At 42.4% G+C, this 20,855-nt stretch overlaps 1 protein-coding gene across 2 annotated transcripts in view; it reads left to right on the top strand.

Moving 5' to 3' along the window:
* The window catches only part of SQOR (sulfide quinone oxidoreductase), a 51,842-nt gene extending 45,513 nt beyond the window's left edge, over positions 1 to 6,329 (top strand). For both annotated transcript variants that reach the window (XM_049613578.1, XM_049613579.1), the window contains exons 8-10: positions 1,030 to 1,097; positions 1,382 to 1,560; positions 2,704 to 6,329. In XM_049613578.1, coding sequence (XP_049469535.1) covers positions 1,030 to 1,097; positions 1,382 to 1,560; positions 2,704 to 2,761 — 305 coding nt within the window. In that variant the 3' untranslated portion in view covers positions 2,762 to 6,329. The remainder of the gene's footprint in view (positions 1 to 1,029; positions 1,098 to 1,381; positions 1,561 to 2,703) is intronic.
* Positions 6,330 to 20,855: the final 14,526 nt, after the last annotated feature.

A 20,855-nucleotide genomic window follows, 5' to 3' on the forward strand; every position in this document is an offset into this window, starting at 1 on the left:
CCTCGAGAGGCACAAACTGCTTGTATTTTTAAAAGGGCAGTCTTAATTATTCAAAATTGAGCACAGACTGGGATTAGATGGTATTAAGGAATTATTGCTAATAATTCAGGTATATTGAATTGTGTTTGTATTTAAAAATTGCTATTGAGTTTGTATTTAAAAAGTTCCTCATATATCGGAGATATACACAGAAATATTTCTGGGTGAATTGTTGTGATGTTTGCCCTGAAAATACTCCAGAAAATAAAAGTAGCATCTATGATGGGATAGATGAAACAAGAAAGATAAGAGTTTGAATATTTTCATAATAAAAATAGTAGTCTCCCACTCTTACCATCAAAAACAAAAACATCCGTCTACCTATCTAATTGTCTATATTTGGTCCAGCCTTAGCCAGGGCGCTCTAGTACAGAGGAAAGCTCACTGTGTTACCTAATTGAATATACCTGGGGCAATCTAGGCTGTCTGAACAAGAACAAAGGGACATATGAAAGTCTAGGGGATTCTGGACACACAGACCAAGTTGACAACGATTGGCCCCTAGGAGTAGGGGGTCTGCGGTTGGGATAGGGCCACCCTAACAGTTTTCTTGTTTGGAGAGAGCTGGCTCTTGAGTTTCAAACTTAGAGAGGCATCTGTGTAGGCTTTTGATGAATTGAAGAACCCCTCCTGGTAGTGAGAACTTCAAGTGGTAAGATGAGTCATGTTCTAGTTAAAATTTAGAGGGATCGGTTAAGCATCTGGCTCAGGTCATGATCTCATGGTAATGAGTTCAAATTCCACATCAGGCTTTGTCCGCACTGACAGTGTGGAGCCTGCTTGGGATTCTGTCTCTCTGTCTCTCTCTCTGTCTGTCTCTTTCAAAAATAAATAAATAAACTTTAAAAAAGTTAAACATAATAAAACAATGAAAAAATCTAGAGGGATAGGGAATGGAGGCTTCTTAATTTGTCTACATTTATTTGCAAATTAGTTTTCTTGGAAAACCTAGATGCTTATACTTTTCTGACTTTTCCATTTCTCTTATAGCTGCCCAGTCAGGAATACTGGACAGAACAATTTCTCTGGTTATGAAGAATCAAACACCAACAAAGAAGGTTTGTATGCCTTGTAAGAACCACTGTCTGAATTATCATCTCTTATTCTGCCTGAAAGCAATGTTTTCCCACAATTCTGCCACTTCCTTAATAGGTGTCTCTAATATGGGCACTTTAATTTTTATCCTCAGTATATTTTTGTTATATAATTTCCATTTTTTCACCGTACAAAAATATTCAAGAACATAAAACCGTAATTACTTAGAGTAAATAATAAATTCTGAAGTATTATATAATGCCAGATAAAGAGCCACTTTCCAACTCAGTCTCACATGCAAATTTAGTATGATGGCTACACTTCGTGTCCACTGGTGACTGGCTACAACCGTGTGATTCTTGCGGAGTTTGACTACAATGCTCAGCCGCTGGAAACCTTCCCCTTTGACCAGAGCAAAGAGCGACTTTCCATGTACCTCATGAAGGCCGACCTGATGCCTTTCCTGTATTGGAACATGATGCTAAGGTAAGGTCATCGCCTAGGGTAGAGAGACACGCCTTTTGGCATATTGCACCGCCTTGTGCAGGGTGGTTGTCTCAAGGAAGCCTTCAAGCTACAGGAGACGTCATGACCCAAGGCAGAAATGACACAGGGGATCTGCTTTGCTGTGTTGTTTCTTAGGGATTTGTGATGGCAGCCTATGAAGGATCTGAAACCTTAGCTGTGTTCTCTTGCTACTGGATTAATAACAACAACAACAACAACAACAACAATAATAATAGTAAATCAATTACACATGTCAAGTACTTTTTCATCTGACACCGTGTGTGTGTGTGTGTGTGTGTGTGTGTGTGTGTTCTAGGAAAAATAAAACATAGTGATTAAGAGCAAAAGCTTTGGAGTCAGACCTGTGCCCTGAGTCCTGCTTCTGCCATTTACTAGCTGTGTGTCGTAGGGCAAGTTGCTTAACTACTCTCATCTACAAAATGAACTTAACATCACAGGATGAAGATCAATGAGATGACATATAAAAAGCTACATAGTAGGCATTCAATAAGTAAATAGAGTAATAAAAACTAAGATTCTCTTGGGTCAAAAAATGACAATCTCATTTCACTTGTCCAAACCCTTAAGAGATAGTTAAGTCAGGATATGTATATCAGTGATTTTGTCTTCAAGGGGACATTTGGCAATATCAGGAGACATGTTTGATTGTCACAACTGGAGGGGATGCTTGTGAGTATCTAGTGAATAGAGAGGCCAGAGATGCTGCTAACCATCTTAAAATGCACATGTCAGTCCCACAACAAAGAAATATCTGGTCCAAATTGTCAGTAGGGCCGTGATTGAGAAACCTGAACTATACTTAATTTACAAGCAAATGAGAGTAGAAAGGATTGCAGTTTGCATGTAGCAGAGGCTTCATACGGGTTTGCTGAGTTGCGTCTGCATGTCCAGGATCACATAGCAAGTCAGTGTCAAAGCCAGGATCCAAAGTATGTTGTCCCCTCATGATCATGGGATCTTTCTACCTCACTGGACAAGTCTTGCTTTATGTGCTGAGAAGCAAGCTGTGTGAGCAACTTGCCTTCCCTTTCAACATTCTGCTGCCGAAGTCACCCCCATCTTTTCTGAAACAAATAATCTTCTGTATGTCATTTCTTACAGGGGTTATTGGGGAGGACCAGCCATTCTGCGGAAGTTGTTCCATCTGGGTATGAGTTAAGGATGGCTCAACCCTTGCTCTCCTCGGATGGCTTCTGAACCCGAATCATAGTCGTTGATTGACCAAGAGCAGCATGAAGAAGTTAAAACCTAACACTGTGCAAAGAGTTTACTGCTGGGTGATGGTGACCAAATGCCTCCTTTTTCAGTGCCTCTGGACAGCTACTATGTGATATGCCCAGGATGAGTTTGATTCTTCAGAAATATTCAAATGAAAGATTAGATTTCTATTTTTTAAATAAAAGCTTGCCATTGATTGAGATTCTATGAGACAATTTTATCTTGACTGGTAGAATGAAAAGTTACAGCAGTTGGGAGCGAAAGTTGCTGGCGGGAGCTTACCTGTTACCTACTGTGAGTGTTCTATTGATGGCTGATGCATTTTCGCCAGACCCTGTTTGGATTTGCACAAAGTCACTCCAGGGAGAGTATTATTTCAAGTGGTGTGTGTGTGAGAGCCCTGAACATGTGATGCTTAGAATTCCTCAGCAGGGGCATAGGGGTTGTTGCCCTCTCCTCGGCCGCCATGTTTGTGCTGAGGCCATACCTCCTCCTGGTTAATGACTGATGTGATGCTGGCACATTCCTGTAGAATGTGGGACTCTTCTACTTGGCAGCTGGCTCCAAGTTATTCCCCATCAACGTGGCTGAAGCTTTCTTAGAACTGTGTCATCAGAGATTCTCTTTCCCTGACCCTCCTACCTACCCCGCTTCCTCTCCCAGGTGTCCTGCCTACATCATGGTCTGAAAGCCCTCCATGCTTCTCCTGTTCTGTTCCTTTTTCTTTAGACTTTGCAGACCTTTGCCCCACTGAACCTCTTGCAAATCTTACTCTCTTACGGCACCTGCTTCTCAGGGAACTTATGCACAGTGAGGATGGGGCTAGAGGAATTCTGATGTGTGTGATGAGCATTTGCTTGATTCAGTCCCAAATTTGGCCAGTAAAATTTTGAATGAGTTCACATTGGAAATATTGCAGGAAGTAGTTCATTTGTTTGAAGTTCAGCAGTGGCTTCAAAATCATTTGTTTCCAATTGGTTTACTTGTGGAAACTTAGTTTCAGTTCAGTCTGGTATTTATTTTCATTTCATTTCATTTCATTTCATTTCATTTCATTCATTTCATTTTTTAAATGTTTACTTATTTTTGAGAGAGAGAGAGAGAGAGAGAGAGAAACAGAGAGAAAGGGGGACAGAAAATCCAAACCAAGCTCTGTGCTAACAGCAGAGGGTCCAATGCGAGGCTTGAACTCACGGACTGTGAGATCATGACCTGAGCTGAAGTCAGAGGCTTAAACAACTAAGCCACCCAGGCACCCCCAGTCTGGTATTTTAAAGCTTTGTACATTTTATATTTATTTATAAACTCCACCAAAAGGAAATTCATAGCAGTCTATGCAAAACCTTAGATTTTTACAACAGTTCAGAGTTCAAACCTAAACAGCTACCTACTTTAGGCAACAGTGTTATCTGGGATTACCAAGTCTCTCTGGTTTCCTGGAGTTCTGCTGATGACTTGAGAAACTGCTCAGCTATTCGTGAATTAACCCAACAAGTATTTACTGAGCATCTACTACCTGCCGAGCACTATTTTGGCCCAGGGGATGCAGTGGTGAACCAGACAGAGAGGGCTCTGCCCACACTTTTGTGGTTCATGTGATAGTTCCCTCTTCTCTTGTGGGATGCCAGGGGGTTGCTGAATGAGGCCTTGGTTGATTTGGAAAGTAGACTTTCCTCAGTGGCACAAGTTCTGAAGAAAGAGAACAGGGTGCCACTCCCTCAGCAGAGCCCGGGCAATAGGAGTGGAAGATGTTTTCTGTGGTAGCCACACATCTGGTTTGTCTGCAATATTCCTATTTAACATCCGTTATCTTGCCAGTGCCCCTTTCATTCCAAAATGTCCTGTCTGGACAATATATTGACCATGCTCCTGGGAACACTCTCCCCACCAAGCCCTGCCCCAGTCCTAGAATGGGAGAGGAGAGCCACAAAAGCTATGTTCACATCATGCTTGTGAAAACAGTCAGTGGTGGGATTATTCTGCCCTGTACTCTGAGTCCTGGCCTGAGGTGGCCGCAGCTTGGCTCCTGGTGGGCTGCCCATTCTCACAAGGCGTGCAAGTCAGGGAGAGCTGGGGGCTATTCATCCCACATGACCTTCTTCTGCAATGCCCAAGAGGTCCTGGGAAGAGCCAGCCATTACTTTCTCCCTGGTTGTAGACAAACATGCTGGTGAAGACGGTTTCTGCGTTTTTAGCAATGGGCTGGGATTCTGGGAATAGCTGAGGCTTTAGGTCAAGTCTCTTTGAAATCTCTTGCAAGGTGAACTGGAGCCTCCCAGGTCTGTTTATGATCATGCATTCTGAATAAACCTCTAAGCACCAAGGGATTTCTTCTCGATTCGCATTAGCTGGGCGGAATTTATTGCCAAGGCTGGAGGGAGCAGTAACCACTATTGGCGAGAAGTCCAGGAAAACTTGGCCTTTGAAGACTATCTCAACCACAAACGTGGGGTTGGCCAAGGGAGGGATCTGCCCTTTCGACTGCCTCCAGTTATTGGGATCAGGCAGCAGGGGGGTAAGACCAGGATAGAGACGAGGGTGTGTGGTTTCTCCACTGGTGGGGCCTCTGACTCAGAGGCTGATGCCTTTCAGGCTAGGACCAATGACTTGAGAAATCTCTCCTTAGTCCCCTCCCCTTGTTCCTGGAGCTTCTTCTAGGGAATTGAAATTCCTGCCCTGGGTGAGCTATGGGTGTAATAATAGAGCTGGGGTGGCAGCTTAGGGACCACTGGGGTAGAGGGAGGGAAATGAGACTTAAGTCACCAGGGGGAACATGGTTTCAGATTTAGTAGATGTTTTTGGTATTAAAGACATTTTTAGTGCTTTTTTCTTATGCCTAACTTTTGTAGAAAATTTGGATAACAGAGATAAACAAAAATAATAAAAATTAGCCCAAATCCATCTTCCAGTGATAACAACTAATAATGTCTTAGTGTCTTTTTCTCTGTTGCTCTATTACCACATATAAAGTTGCTGAAAACAAAAAGAATCACACTCCAAAGTACTGTTTGTGTTTTATACTTCATATGTGTTGAAGACCTAGAGATTGATTACAGAGAGGAGTAGGAGATTGGTGAGTAATTAATTACTCAAGGAGCACAGATCATTTGTGTTGGCTGAGAAGATTGCTAATTAATTAATTAATGTAATAAATCTATGTGCCATGCCCAGTAGGGTATCGGGCTATAGTCAGCCCTAGATACTTTTCTCATATAATCCTACAATAATCCTATGCACAAAATTATCAAAGACATGAAATAGTACTCTTTTTGAGGAAGGTGGCTTTTGTAACCCAATATTTAAGAATAGCTTCTCTGATTGTTTTCATGCACTGGATAACTCCAGTCTCATTTTTTTAAATGTTTATTTATTTATTTTTGAGAGAGAAATAGAGAGAAGGAGGGGCAGAGAGAGAGAGGGAGAGAGAAAGAATCCCAAGATGGCTCTGCACTGTCAGCACAGAGCCTGATGCAGGGCTGGAACTCATCAACAGTGACATTGAGCTGAAATCAAGAGTTGGACACTTAACTTACTGAGCCACCTAGGTGCCCCCACTCCAGTCTGATTTTAAAATAGTGTCTTCCATTCATCCCTAAGACCACACTTGGAGCTTTCAGTCAGGGAAGGATCATCTCAGGGAAGGAAGGAACAAGAGAAATGCTTTGGATAAGATGAGCCTTTTTGGATGGATTAATGAAAACCAAGTCTCTCTAGTTAGGTTCTTTTTTTTAATGTTTTTTTTTTGTTTGTTTGTTTTCAAAGAGAGAAAGAGAGAGAGAGAGAAAGAGAGAGAGAGAGAGAGAGAGAGAGAGAGAGACAGGGCATGAGTGGGGAAGGGGCAGAGAGAAGAAGGGGACAGAGGATCCAAAGTGGGCTCTGTCCTGACAGCAGAAAGCCGGATGTGAGGCTCAACCTCAGGAGCCTCATGACCTGAGATCATGACCTGAGCTGAAGTCAATTCACTCAACTGACTGAGCCACCCAGGTACCCCTCTAGTTAGGTTAACTGCCAATTAGATAAGGAGATAGCTTGTCCGTATGCTGGAGAAAGTGAAGGTTAATACTTTGCAACAGATAGATAGAAAGATCACAAAAGACAGTTGAGAAAGATGGATGGTGAAATACTGGGCAGTTTTTCCCTCTCTCAATATTGATTTTTAAAATTAACTTCCTTGGAGAAGAGCATGCTTCAAACAACCCTAAATTAAGTTATAGCTTTCCATATTTGCATGTGGTAAAACTCCTTCGATCGCATCGCTCAGGTACAATCTGGGGCGCCTTACAGGCCAACAGTGGGGCAGAAGCTGCAGAAAGGTAGGCTCTCTGGTGCTGCCATGGCACAAGCTGGCTTCAGATCTTCTCGAAGGACAGCCCAGTGGAACGCAGGACTTGGAACCACAGACCTGGATTTGGGTCTTGGCCCTCCCATTCACTGGCCCTCCCATTCAGTGTCTCAGCATTCAACTCAAGCTGCTGCTGCTGCTTCTTTTCTTCTTCTTTTAACGTTTATCTATTTATTTTGAAGAGAAGGAGTGTGCAGGGAGCGGGGGAGGGGGCAGGGAGAGAGAGAGAGAGAAAGAGAGAGAGAATCTCAAGCAGGCTCCACACTGTCAGCACAGAGCCCGGTGCAGGGCTTGATCTCATGAACTGTGAGATCACGACCCGGGCCAAAATCAAGAGTTGGATGCTTAATGACTGGGCTACCCAAATGCTGTAGCAGGATTCTTTCTGACACTGAGGCTTTTCTTTCCAGGAAGTAACTTTATTCCTGCCAGCACCGCTCAGTTGGGTTCGTACCTGGAGAACTGAGCCCCGAACGCCACATGGTGTAGTTTTCTACCTATTTTTTACTTCTTTGTCTCCCATATATGGTAACACACAAACATGCGGTCTGATTAAGTGATCTCACGTTACTCGGTCATGAGGGATGTTGTCACGCATGCCTACAGCCAGGTTGCCTTGAGGTTTGTTTGTTTTTTTCTTTCCTTAGGGCCGGGAACCCTACCACAGTGCCCTCCAACTCAAGCTTTTAAATCACCATTTTGTCACCTGTAGAGTGGGTGGTAACACCTACTTCACAGAATTGATGTAAGCACTAAAAGAATCAAGGTAGAGCTTTTGGCAGTTTGGCGTATGGACCGAAGATATTATTATTGTTGTTGACTCTGGTAGTTGAATGAAGCACTCAGAAATAGCTTTGCCTTAGACTAGGAATTCCTGCCTGCCTGGGAGAAGTGGGGTTTTCCATGACACTTGTCTTTTGATAGTAGCCATTCTGGCTTGTGTGAGGTAATATCACATTGTGGTTTTAATTTGCATTTCCCTGATGACTAGTCAGGTTGAGCAACTTGTCATGTGTCTGTCGGATATTCATATGTCTTCTTTAGAAGAATGTCTGTTCAGATCCTCTGCCCATTTTTAAACTGGATTTTCTCTCTTTCTGTTGCTATTGAGTTGTATGAGTTGTTTAGGTATTTTGCATATGAACTCCTTATCGTATTTATGACTTGCAGATATCTTCTCCCATTCAGTATGATGCCTTTTCATTTTGTCGATGGTTTCCTTTGCTGTGCAGAACCTTCTAGGTTGATGTTGTCCCACTTGTTATTTGTGCTTTTGGCGCCTTTGCTTTTAATGTCAAATCCAAAAAATCATCACCAAGACTGGTGTGAAGGAGCTTGCTGCCTATGTTTTCTTCTAGGAGTTTTATGATTTCGGACCTCCCATTCAAGTCTTTAATCCATTTTGAATTAATTTTTGTGTGTGGTGTATGACAGTGGTCTAGTTTCATTCTTTTGTATATGGCTGTCCAGTTTTCCCAACACCGTTTATTGAAGAGACTGTTCTTTCCCCATTGTACATTTTTGGCTGCTTTGTTGATATTTAATGATATGTGTGTGGGTTTATTTCTGGGCTCCCTATTTTGTTGCATTGTGTCTGTTTTTATGCCAATGCCACACTATTTTGATTACTATAGCTTTGAAATACAGTTTGAAATCACCAAGCACAATGCCTCCAGCTTTGTTCTTTTTCCTTGGGATTGCTTTGGCTATTCAGGGTTTTTTTGTGGTTCCATACACATTTTGGGATTGTTTATTCTAGTTCTGTGACAGGGCTGGGATTTCTTTCTTTCTTTCTTTTTTTTTTTCCTTTTAAGTTTCTATTTAAATTCTAGTTAGTTAACATATATGGTAAAATTGGTTTCTGGTGTAGAATTTAGTGATTCATCACTTGCATATAACACCCAGTGTTCATCACAAGCTGGGATTCCTTGTGTTGCTTTCTGTTCCTCCAGCTCCACCCTTCACCTCTGCACCCCATCCTCTGCCCTAGGAGACTGGGTGGCATGGGTTGTGTGAAAAGTCTCTCCTGCTGCCTGGTTTCTGGTTGGTTTTGGCCAGTGAAGGTTGTTGGTAGGGAATGAGAGAGAGGGAGGAAAGTAAGGTTGGGAGTTAATTCCTCTGGCTCCCTCTCTGCAGGGTTGTCTTGGCCCCATGATGAGGTAATAACAGAAATTGAGAGTAAGAGTTTATAAACTTTCATAGCAATTTGACAGGGATATTTTATATCTGTTGAATCTAATAACAAAAAATTGAGCTTGTACTTTATGTGTTTTCAAATATCATATTTTCTTCTAATAAATTTTGATTGCATTTTATAAAAGTACTAGTCTGAGAAGAGTTAAGAAAAATCAACATGGAAACAAAAACTCCAAACCTGGTCTTTCTGAACGACTCTCTTTTTGCATTCTGAGGATCACTCCTGCACAGTCCCCGCGGGCCTAAAGGTGGAAACACCCCTATGGATACAAATCCCAAATGACTCCACTGTGCCTGTGGCTCCCCTAATCCAGGCCACCTTTGTAAATGAGCCTATCTTGAATGATCCTAACTAAACCTTGTCATCTGATTCCTATTGGGATCCTGACTGACACAAGGTAAACTAAAAGGGGTGGGGAGACATTGAAGGAGTTTACATAAAAATGGCAGGGAATTAATTGTAGCAGCATGAGTGAGGTATGGATGGAGAAGAAGATTCCAGATGACGTGACCAAAGCCAGGGTCAACTAGATTTAATAAGAGATGAAGACGGCTTGAATTAAGGCACTAAGGAAGGAGTGTATTCATGGATATTTAGGGAACTGCATTAGGCAAACAGAAACCACTGTATAAATAGTTCAGGCAGAAAGAAATTGAAGATGGCAGAGGCCGGCAAACTAGGATCTGTGCACCAAATTCAGTCCACTGTTTGTTTTTATAAATAAAGTTTTAGTGGAACACAGTCACACTCCTCTGTGTATGTATTGTTCAGGACTGCTTTTGCACTACAATGGCAGAGTTGAGCACTTGTGACAGAGACTGCACGTGGCCCTCAAAGCCTAAAATGTTTACCATCTGGATTTTCACAGAAAGTTTGGTGTCTCCTGGAACATTGGGAAGTAGGTATATACAGAACTGTAGGAATAGATGGGGAAACAAACGTCATGGAAAATTACTGCTGGTTTTTAGGAGATCAGGAGGCTGAAGAAATTGCAGGAAATACTGGCTCCACTGATCTCAGCTGTCCGACACATCAGAATAGGTGGTTGCCTACAAATCTCTGCAAGTCTCACATGGGCAGACACACATGCCCCCTACTGCCAGAGGGGAAAGGGCTTCTTTTCTTTTGTTTTTCAGTCTGATGCAAGTGCCCCTCACTCACTGGCAGACTCTAAATGAAACTAGTTGTCTTTTCCCAGCTTGCCTCTTTAATACAGAGGTCAGTATAAGAGGGGCTGGATTCACAAGCCCAGAGCTTTGAGATGACTAGTAAGGGGTAAGGAAATATGGAGTCACCCAGGCTTGGGTGACTGTGATGGATGGTAATGCTGTCATGGAGAGGGAGAAGAGCTGAAGAGAAGGTTCTGGACAGGAAGAGAGGCATTGCCAAGAGGTTAGATCCCCAAACCCCTGCCAACCGTGGAGTCGCAGCCATCTTCCCCAATGGGATTTTACTCAGACTCCCTCAGTCAGTGACATTCATGGAATAAAACCATAAAGTATTTTTGACATAAAAAATTAGTATTCCAAACCTGGGATTAACATATCTTTCCACAGCTGACGAATATCCAGCCTTCGGGCTAAAGCAGTTATAAATCTTCCTTTGGTAGGTTTATGGGAGACCTTCTAGGACTGGGAAATGCTGGCAATCTCTTCGGCCCAAGGACCCTGTTTTCATGCCTAGTACTGTGAATGGCAGAGAGAGGCCTGAAGCAAAGCAAAGCAGTGAGAGGAGCAGACTGGAGGAAGAGGTCACGAGGCAAAGGATGGAGAGGAGAGAAAGTGGTTGACCTGGGGATGGGTCTCATTAAAATGATGAGAGGTCATCAATCCCCATAGGGGACAATGGGAGGACGTGAGGAAGGGGTGTTGCGACAACTGCTGACCAGCCTTACACCTCTGTCTTCACCTCCTTTCCTGTCTCAGTTGTCAGCCAGGGCCCTTCCTCCTGGAGTCCATGCTATGCTGTTGACTGGGGACCATACTCTGAAATTTAACAACACTGATATAAAACTCTCTTTATCCTACCCCTTTCTTATCTGAGCAAATGGAAGCCATGAGACGCAAGGACTTCACTGTGTGCCATTTTGCTCCAGCAAAGCTCATTTTATTAGTTTGCTTCCTCCAAATCAGTAATAGTCCAGCTTGTAAATACATCCTTATGTCCTACCTTAGATCTAATTAGTGGCTGTCTCCTAACTGAGGAATTCCTTCTAATGGTTTCTATATGCAAATACAATAGGTGCTTAAACATCAGTAATTGTAAACACACAGTAATTTGAACGGTTATGGTTAAGATAAAAGTTTTGAGTCCAATTTGTAAATATAGAAATGGGTCGTCATCTGTGACTAGGAACTCTGTGGTCATTGTCAAAAGGCCTGAGAGATTTTCAAGATCTCATAACAAATGAGAAGCCTAACAGGGATCTGCACCTGTTCTCACAGTGTCTTGGAAAAATTGTTGATATTAGGATTACTTTGGAAGGCTTCTCCTGGTTCAGCCCTGTGATATTTTTGGTTGGGAGTAAAAGAAAATGGAGAAATGTATTAGTCCAAATCCTCTTATTTTCCAAGTAGCAAAAAAGCAATTTATTGGCTTATACATCTATAAACCTGAGAAGGAGTTCAGGCATGGCCAGATCCAGAGGCTCAAGGTGTTCCTCTCCCTTCTGGCTTGCCTTTCTTTGTTTTGGTTTCCTCCTCAGTACCACCTCACAAGCAGACAAAGAGGCCCCAGGCAGCATCAGGCTTACCTGCTCCTTAAAGCAACAGTCCCTCTTTTCTGACTGTGAAGATGGTAAAAATCTGCGAAGAGATTTGATGGTCCAAGCTGGGGTTGACTTTTCTTGAACCAGTCACGTGCCCACTCTTAGGGAAGAGGACTGTGTCAGCTCTGTGTAAGTTGATTTGGGAGGGGAGAGGATTGATTCTCCAAGCAGATGCTAAGGTTAAAAACCTAGTTTTATTACAAGGATAACAAGGTGGATACATCCTGTATTCTACTCCGTCATCAACTTTAATCTATTCATTCATTCATTCTGCAAACACATATGCATGTGGCCTGGCCAGCTGCGGGGGTCACCAGGTGAGTAAGATGGGTTCCTGTCCTCTTAAATCTAAGGGAGGAGCTTGAATCTAAGGGATCCTGAGTTCTTAAGGGAGGATCCTCTTGGTTACTTGCAAAGCATCCTACTGACTAGGAAGGGGCAACCGCAGCTCCTCCAGGAAGCCTGCTGACACCAGGGGTTCCTGCCAGCACCTGCCAATAACGGCCCTTTCAGCTTCATGGGGCTCCTCAGTGGGTTCTGTGACCCAACCAATTAAGTAATGGCTGGTGGAGAGCGAAAGGGGAGCGCGCTGCTGGCTCTCCTTCTGCCTGGGCTGTGGGCGCCCCATGCAGGAGGACTGGAGCACTTGCGCGCCGCGGACACCTGCGGGTCTCCGCTGGCTTCTTTCCTTCCTGATCTTGTAACAAACTGGGCCTAGAAACGCTTGGTTTGAAGCGATGCCAAGCTGTGTTATGTTTACCACCTGCGCCTCATTAACTGGCGGCGCCATAAGCGCCTTGTAAAGGAGCCCAAACTGACGTCACGTGGAACCCGGGCCCGTCTCTCCAGCCACTTGGCCCGCCAGGGCGCCGCGCTCCCTGGCCTTGACACTTTCCTGCTCAGGTGAGTTTGCTCAGCCACGGTCATAGTCACAGTCCTCATCAAAATAGTATCAACTGCTACAGTTTTGAGGTAGACACCCGGCTAGGCGCTCTGCATCCAATTTCTTGTTTAATATTCACAATCACCGTACCCGAGAGCGTTTTACCGACGACAGAGGCTTGAAGAGAAGCAGCTGGCCCAGCTCACGTGGTTAGGAGGCGACAGGGTCAGGCCAGAGCCACAAGAGGGCGCGCTCCTCATTTTTCCATATTCTACGGTTTCGCTTTTCCTGGGGGAAACCGACGTTGTATTTTGACTCCGGTAAAAATCCACGTGAACACCGTACGCATGTATGTATGCGTATGTATGTATATGTATGCATGTATGTATTGGAAGGACAGGGCGGCATTGGGAAACGGGCTGCAGGTACTGTGAGCACATTTCTGGAACAGAACATTATGCTGCATCTGTTGTGACAGGAGGCAGAATTTTTGCATTAGGCGTCATGTACCATTTGGGAGGTTGGTCATCAGTGCCATATGGGGCGAAACTGTGAAGCTACCAGAGGCTTTTGTGAGTTATGGCTGGCAAGCCACATCGTGTGTGTATGCATGCAAGCTTCCACACTTTTCTAGATCTTCCTTTCATGTTAGTCCTGGGCACTCCCTTGCCTTGGTAACATTTGGAATTAAAGTCTGGAGAGGCTGTTTTCCTCTGCCTAAGGTAATCTAAAGGCTCCAGTCTTCCTTTTTTTCCACCGCTCTCTCGCCCCTCCTCACCTTTCCCCTTGTTCCCAACTCTTGGTCTGACTGAAGCTTCCGTTCTGAACGTTTAAGTTGTACTTACTCTTTTTTTTTTTTTTAATTGAGTGTGTAAATATTTATTTTGCATACCCTTTGCGTTTATCAATAATAACACAAAGGAATATATAGACATATACAATCTGCCCTTGAAAATATTTCTTAATTAATTTTTTTATTGAAGTGTAGTTGACACATGATGTTACATTTGTTTTAGGTGTACAATGTAGTGATTTGACAACTCTGTACCTTATGCTGTGCTTTCCACAAGTGTAGTTACTGTTCCATTAAATTATTATTAAACTATTACTGTAATTATTATTAAATATTACAAAATAACATTGACTATATTCTTTATGCTATACCTTTCATCCCTGTACCTCCCACCCCCCACCCTCACCCATTTTGCCCACCCCCCAGCACCCTCCTTTCAGGCGACTACCAGTTTGTTTTCTTTTTTTGTTTGTTTTTAATTTTTTAAATGTTTATTCATTTTTGATATAGAGACAGAGTGTGGGCAGGGGAGGGGCAGAGAGAGAGGGAGACACAGAATCCGAAGCAGGCTCCAGGTTCTGAGCTGTCAACACAGAGCCCAACACAGGGCTCAAACTCACAGACTGTGAGATCATGACCTGAGCCCAAGTCAGATGCTTAACTGACTGAGCCACTCAGGTGCCCCTACCAGTTTGTTTTCTGAATTTATGGGTCTATTTCTGCTTTGTTCCTTTTTTTTTTATTATTCCACATATAAGTACAATCATGTGGTATTTTTCTTTCTCTGTAGGGTTTATTTCACTTAGCATAATATCCTCTATGTCCATCCATGTTGTCATAAATGGCAAGATCTCATGCTTTTTTTATGGCTAATATTCCATTGTGGGTATGTATATCCATATATATATATATACACACCACATCCTCTTCATTCATCTGTTGATGGACACTTGGGTTGCTTCCATATCTTGGCTACTGTAAATAATGTTGCAAAAAACATAGGTATATATTTTTTGAATTAGTGTTTTTGTTTTCTGTGGGTAAATATCCAACAGTGGAATTACCGGATCATATGGTATTTCTGTTTTTAATATTTTGAGGAACCTCCATACTATTTCCCATTATGCCCATACCAGTTTACATCCCCACCAACAGTGCACAAAGGTTCCTTTTTCTCCACATCCTCGCCAACACTTGTTATTGTCTTTTTGACACTAGCCAGTCTGACAGGTATGAGGTGATATCTCATTGAGGTTTTCATTTGCATTTCCCTGATGATTAGTGATGTTGAGTGTCTTTTCAGGTGTCTTTTGGCCATCTATATATCTTTGGGAAAATGGCTATTCAGGTTTTCTATCCATTTTTGAATTGGATTATTTGTTTTCTTGGTGTTGAGTTGGATAAGTTCTTTATATATTTTGGATATTAACTCCTTTATTGGATATATAACTTGCAAATATCTTCTCCCATTCGATAGGCCTTTTCATTTTGTTGATGGTTTCCTTTGCTGTGCAGAAGCTTTTTATTAGGTGTAGTCCCAATAGTTTATTTTTTAATTTTTTTAATTTTTTTAAACATATATTTATTTTTGAGAGACAGAGTATGAATGGGGGGAGGGGCAGAGAGAGAGAGAGGGAGACACAGAATCTGAAGCAGGCTCCAGGCTCTGAACTGTCAGCACAGAACCCGATGTGGGGCTTGAACCCACAAACCATGAGATCATGACCTGAGCTGAAGTTGGATGCTTAACCAACTGAACCACCTAGGTGCCCCCAATAGTTTAGTTTTGCTTTTGTTTTTCTTGACTGAGGAGATGTATGTAGAAAATGTTGTGAAGGCTGATGTCAAGGAAATTACTGCCTATGTTTTCTTCTAGGAGTTTTATGGTTTCGGGTCTCACATTTAGGTCTTTAATCCATTTTGAGTTTGTTTTTGTGAAGTTCTACTTATTCTTCACAGAGGGGAATATTGGTGTTGGGAAAGGCCATTTCTGATTGCCTCATTTCAACAGGCCCTTTCTGATTACAAGTATTGCAGTCTAATCTCTGATTATCAATTGATTTAAAGTGATAGTTTTTAAACCTTCATTAAAGAGGTTTGTATACACTGATCCCCCCCAACACCCCTCGCCCTGACACCAGACTTGAGGCTTCTGGAGGGCAAAGACCCTGTCTACTTTATGCATTGAAGCCTTACCGTATAGCTGTGTTCGGTGTTGACACCAGGTAAGTGCATATCTGTGGTTTCCAAACCTGGTGGTACCTCAGAATCAACTTTTTCTCTTTTTAAAAGGCTTTGCTTGGGGATTATGCCAAGATCAGTTTGGGCCGAAGCCTGGCAATCTGTGTTACCTGAAAAAGTGGTCTGCATCCCTGTGGCATCCATCCCTGCTGCACTGATGTCTCCCTCCGGCTTGCATCATGGCTTCATGAGGTGGGATGGGGTGAGGGGTTCTCTATGACACTGGGAGAAGAGCTTGAGTCTGTGGGTAGGGGGTTGAAAATGGATTGCTGTCACACTACTGCTCCACTCAGAAGTGGACCCTGTGGTGAGAGAAATCCTTCTGATGGGCTGAGCTGTGAGCAGTACCCTTGTTGGTCTATTTTGTATGGAAGGAGAGATGGCCTGAGGTACTTTACACAGACCCCTAGGCAGTGGTGAATAATTTGGTTAGTGTGGAAGGAATAGGTGTGGAAGATCTGAGGCCAGGATTCTGGAGAAGCCTTTGACTGAACCAGAGGAGTGGTCACAAAGCATGTAGATCTTTATGTTGACCATCAAGACCCAGCAGAAGGGTCACTCCACAACCAGGTAGACGAGATGACTCATCTGGTAGATGTCTGTCAGCCTCTGCCCTTGGTCACCTCAGTGCTCACACGATGGGTCCATGGATGGTGGAACTTCAGTAGCAGGGATAGAGGCTCTGCATGGGTTCCTTCTGACCCAAACTGGTGCAGTTACTGTCACTGCTGAATATCCAAAGTGTTGGTGGCAGAGACCAAAAATGAGCCTTCAGTGCGGTACTACTTCTTAAGGAGTCCAGCTAGATTTGCTGGCAAGTTGATGCCACCAGGCCTTTATCACACTGCAGGGGACAGTGATCCATCCTTTATGGAACTGATTCCCTCAGATACCTGTTTTCTTTTCCTGTGCCTCTGCTAGTATCATCAAGGGTTCATAGAGTGCCTGCTTACTGACATGGGATCCCATGTTACAGCATTTCATACCAGGGGCCCGTTTTTACAGTGAAGGAAGTGTGATAATGAGCATATAAGCACAGAATCATCATATGCCATATCACATAGGAGCCAAATAGAAGATTGGAATGGCCTGTGGTGCCTTTTACCCTTCAGCTGGAATCAGCTGGCCACAGATCTCAGTTATGTCGTTGAGATAAAGCCTCCAAGGGACCCAGGGACTCTGGATGCTTATGTTTCCGTAGAGAAGGCCATAGGCTAGAGGGGCCAGATGAGTAGGGGCAGTGGTCTGGGAGGGTGTCTTCAGAGGCACGCCAGATAGCTAGGAGTGGGGGCAATGGAAGAGCTTAATGGCGGCAGAAGAGGGTGGCAGACAACCAAACAAAACCCAGAAATAGGTGTCTGTATCCCCTCTCTGGTGGTTCTGACCAATGAAGCTGAGGGAGGACTTGGGAGTCTGTACTTTAAAAAACTCTTGAGGTGAGTAGGGTGCTCACCCAGGTTTGGAAACCACGGTTGTAAGTGTGGAAAGGGGATTGAACATGGAGCAGAAAGAGGCAGATGTGAGTCCTGGCTTCCCCATTTGCCCAGGGTGACCTCCCTTCGTACAGGGTTACTGATTTGCTCATTTATACCCTTTTCTCATTTATAAAATTGGGCTTATGATATCAAATGGGATAATAGTGTGTGAACCATTATTAAATGAGTTATACACATAAGGCACGCAGAGCCGTGTGTGATTAGCACCAGAATGCTATTAAAGCATCAGCTATTTAAATGTGCACAGAAAAGAGACTGATGAGGGCCAAAGACAGACCTGAATTTTTCCTGTCTATTATCAGCTCTTCCAGAATCCAGCAGTGGGGGCCCAGGCTACCATTTCTTTCTTTCTCCTCCCCCTAATTTTTCTTTGGAAATAACTTCAAACTTACAAAATGTTGCAAATATGAAATAGTGCAAGGAGCCCCTATATACCCTTTACTCACATTCACCTATCAGGACATTTTGCTCCTGTTTATCATTTGTGTGTATGTGTGTTTTGGTATTTTATTTATTTTTTTAATTGACATCCAAGTTAGTTAGCTTATAGTGCAACCATGATTTCAGGAGTAGATTCCTTGATGCCCCTTACCCATTTAGCCCATCCCGCCTCCCACAACCCCTCTAGTAACCCTCAGTTTTTTCTCCATATTTATGAGTCTCTTATGTGTTGTCCCCCTCCCTGTTTTTATATTATTTTTGTTTCTCTTACTTATGTTCATCCCTTATATGAGTGAAGTCATATGATTTTTGTCTTTCTCTGACTAATTTCACTTAGCATAATACCCTCCAGTTCCATCCACATAGTTGCAAATGGCAAGATTTCATTCTTTTTGATTGCTGAGTAATACACCATTGTATATGTATATACCACATCTTCTTTATCCATTCATCCATCGATGGACATTTGGGCTCTTTCCAGACTTTGGCTATTGTTGATAATGCTGCTATAAACATTGGGGTGTATGTGTCCCTTCGAAACAGCACACCTGTATCCCGTGGATAAATGCCTAGTAGTGCAATTGCTGGTCGTAGGGTAGTTCTATTTTTAGTTTTTTGAGGAACCTCCATACCATTTTCCAGAGTGGCTGCACCAGCTTGCATTCCCAACAATGCAAAAGAGATCTTCTTTCTCTGCATCCTCACCAACATCTGCTGTTGCCTGAATTGTTAATGTTAGCTGTTCTGACAGGTGTGAGGTGGTATCTCATTGTGGCTTTGATTTATGTTTCCCTGATGATGAGTGATGTGGAGCATTTTTTCATGTGTCAGTTGGCCATCTGGATGTCTTCTTTGGAGAAGTGTCCATTCGTGTCTTTTGCCTGTTTCTTCACTGGATGATTTGTTTCTGGGTGTTGAGTTTGATAAGTTCCTTATAGATTTTGGGTACTAACCCTTTATGTAATATGTCATTTGCAAATATCTTCTCCCATTCCATCGGTTGCCTTTTAGTTTTACTGATTGTTTCCTTTTCTGTGCAGAAGCTTTTTATTTTGATGAGGTCCCAATAGTTCATGTTTGCTTATTTGTGTTATCTTTCTTCCTCTCTCTCTAAATATATGGAATATTTGTATGTACACATTTATATATACATACATACATTTATATATGTATACATATTATATATATGTGTATATACATTTTTTGAATAATTTAAGGTAAATTACATGTATCATGGCCTTTAACCCTAAATACTGCACTATATTAAGTACTAAAGTATAGTACTAGGTGTACTAAATACTGCAATATGGGTAGTCTCTGACATAACTATAGTACAGTTATCAACCTCACAAATTTTCACTGATACGATATTTTGCCTAGTCTAGTGTTCATATTCTTTTATTACTGATCTAATGATCTCCTCTCAAGCACTTCCCTCTTTTAGTATAGGATCCAGTGTCATGCGGGGTATTACGTTTAGTTGTCATGTCTCTTTAGCTTTCTTTAATCTGGAACATTTCCATAGCCTTTGTTTGTCTTTTATGGCATTGACATTTTCCCCAGTTTTATTGAGATATAATTGACTTGTATATTGCAAATTGATGACCACCCTAGCATTAGCTAACACTTGCATCATGTCCTGTAATTACCATTTCTTTTTTTGTGGGAAGAACATCTAAGATCTACTCTTTTAGCAACTTTCAAGTATATGATATAGTAATATTAACTATAATCAGTATGCTGCACATTAGATCCACAGAACTTACTCATCTTCTAACTGTTGCAGAGGTAGAAACCATATACTGGGGGTCATAGGGCCCATTTTCAGGAATGTTAAGATCAGGCTGGACCAGATCCAGAGTGAGTACACAATTATAGTGTTTTCTTTTGGGTCCTGAGAGATGCCTCTGTGGTCCACAGAATATTAGGCTATTATATAGCCTAATATGAGTGCGTGCAAGTTATGAGTATAATCTTGCTTCTCTCCCTGAAAAGGTAAACCATCATTTTAATTATTATTTATTTAGCCCTACTCTGAGGTCTCTGAACTGCCATTTCTTCATAATAATAACTGTAATAATAGTATAAAAAACCAGCAACAATAATGATAATTGCCTGTCTCCCTGGGGTACTGTGAGGATAAAATGAGATAATGAACTCAAAAGTGCTTTGTAATCCAAAAAGAACTATCATTATACTGTGTGTTGCTAAATACCTGTTATTAGCACTTCTCTCTTAGGGTGGGCCTCCCCCCTTGTAAGTTGGAGAGTTTATGTAATGTCTTTATTTTGGACAGAGTGTGTCAACACAGCCTTAGCATTTTCTCCCTCTTTCTTGCGGGAGACAACTAACTTGTAATGAGAGTATACCATGTGTAAGGTGCTTTATATATACCATCTTATAGTAATTAAAAATAAAACCTTGTTATGATACAGAATCATTGTTATCACTCTTTTTTTTTCTGAACTATTTAAGAGCAAGTTGCAGATACGAAAACTCTATACCTCTAAGTACTACATGGGATCTTTCCCCCCAAATAGTACTTTCCTTATAGCCACCAATCAATCCTCCAAAATGAAAAAAATCATTATTAATACATTTGTACCCAAGTTTTTCCAACTCTCCCAACAATGCCATCCCCCCCCCCGCCCCCCCACCCCGCCCCACCCCGGCCTTTCTGGTTTAGGATTCAGCCGAGGATCTCACTATATTTCATTGTCATGTCTCTTTAATCTCCATCAGTCTGGAGTAGTTCCTCAGTATTTCCTTGTCTTGCATGGACTAGAAAGATTTACAGAGTACTGACCTTTCCATTCTGAAGGCTGACCTTCAACCTGGGTCTGTCTGATGTGTTCTCATGACCAGACTCACGCCA

Source organism: Panthera uncia (assembly GCF_023721935.1).
Source record: "Panthera uncia isolate 11264 chromosome B3 unlocalized genomic scaffold, Puncia_PCG_1.0 HiC_scaffold_1, whole genome shotgun sequence".
Classification (NCBI taxonomy): domain Eukaryota; kingdom Metazoa; phylum Chordata; class Mammalia; order Carnivora; family Felidae; genus Panthera; species Panthera uncia.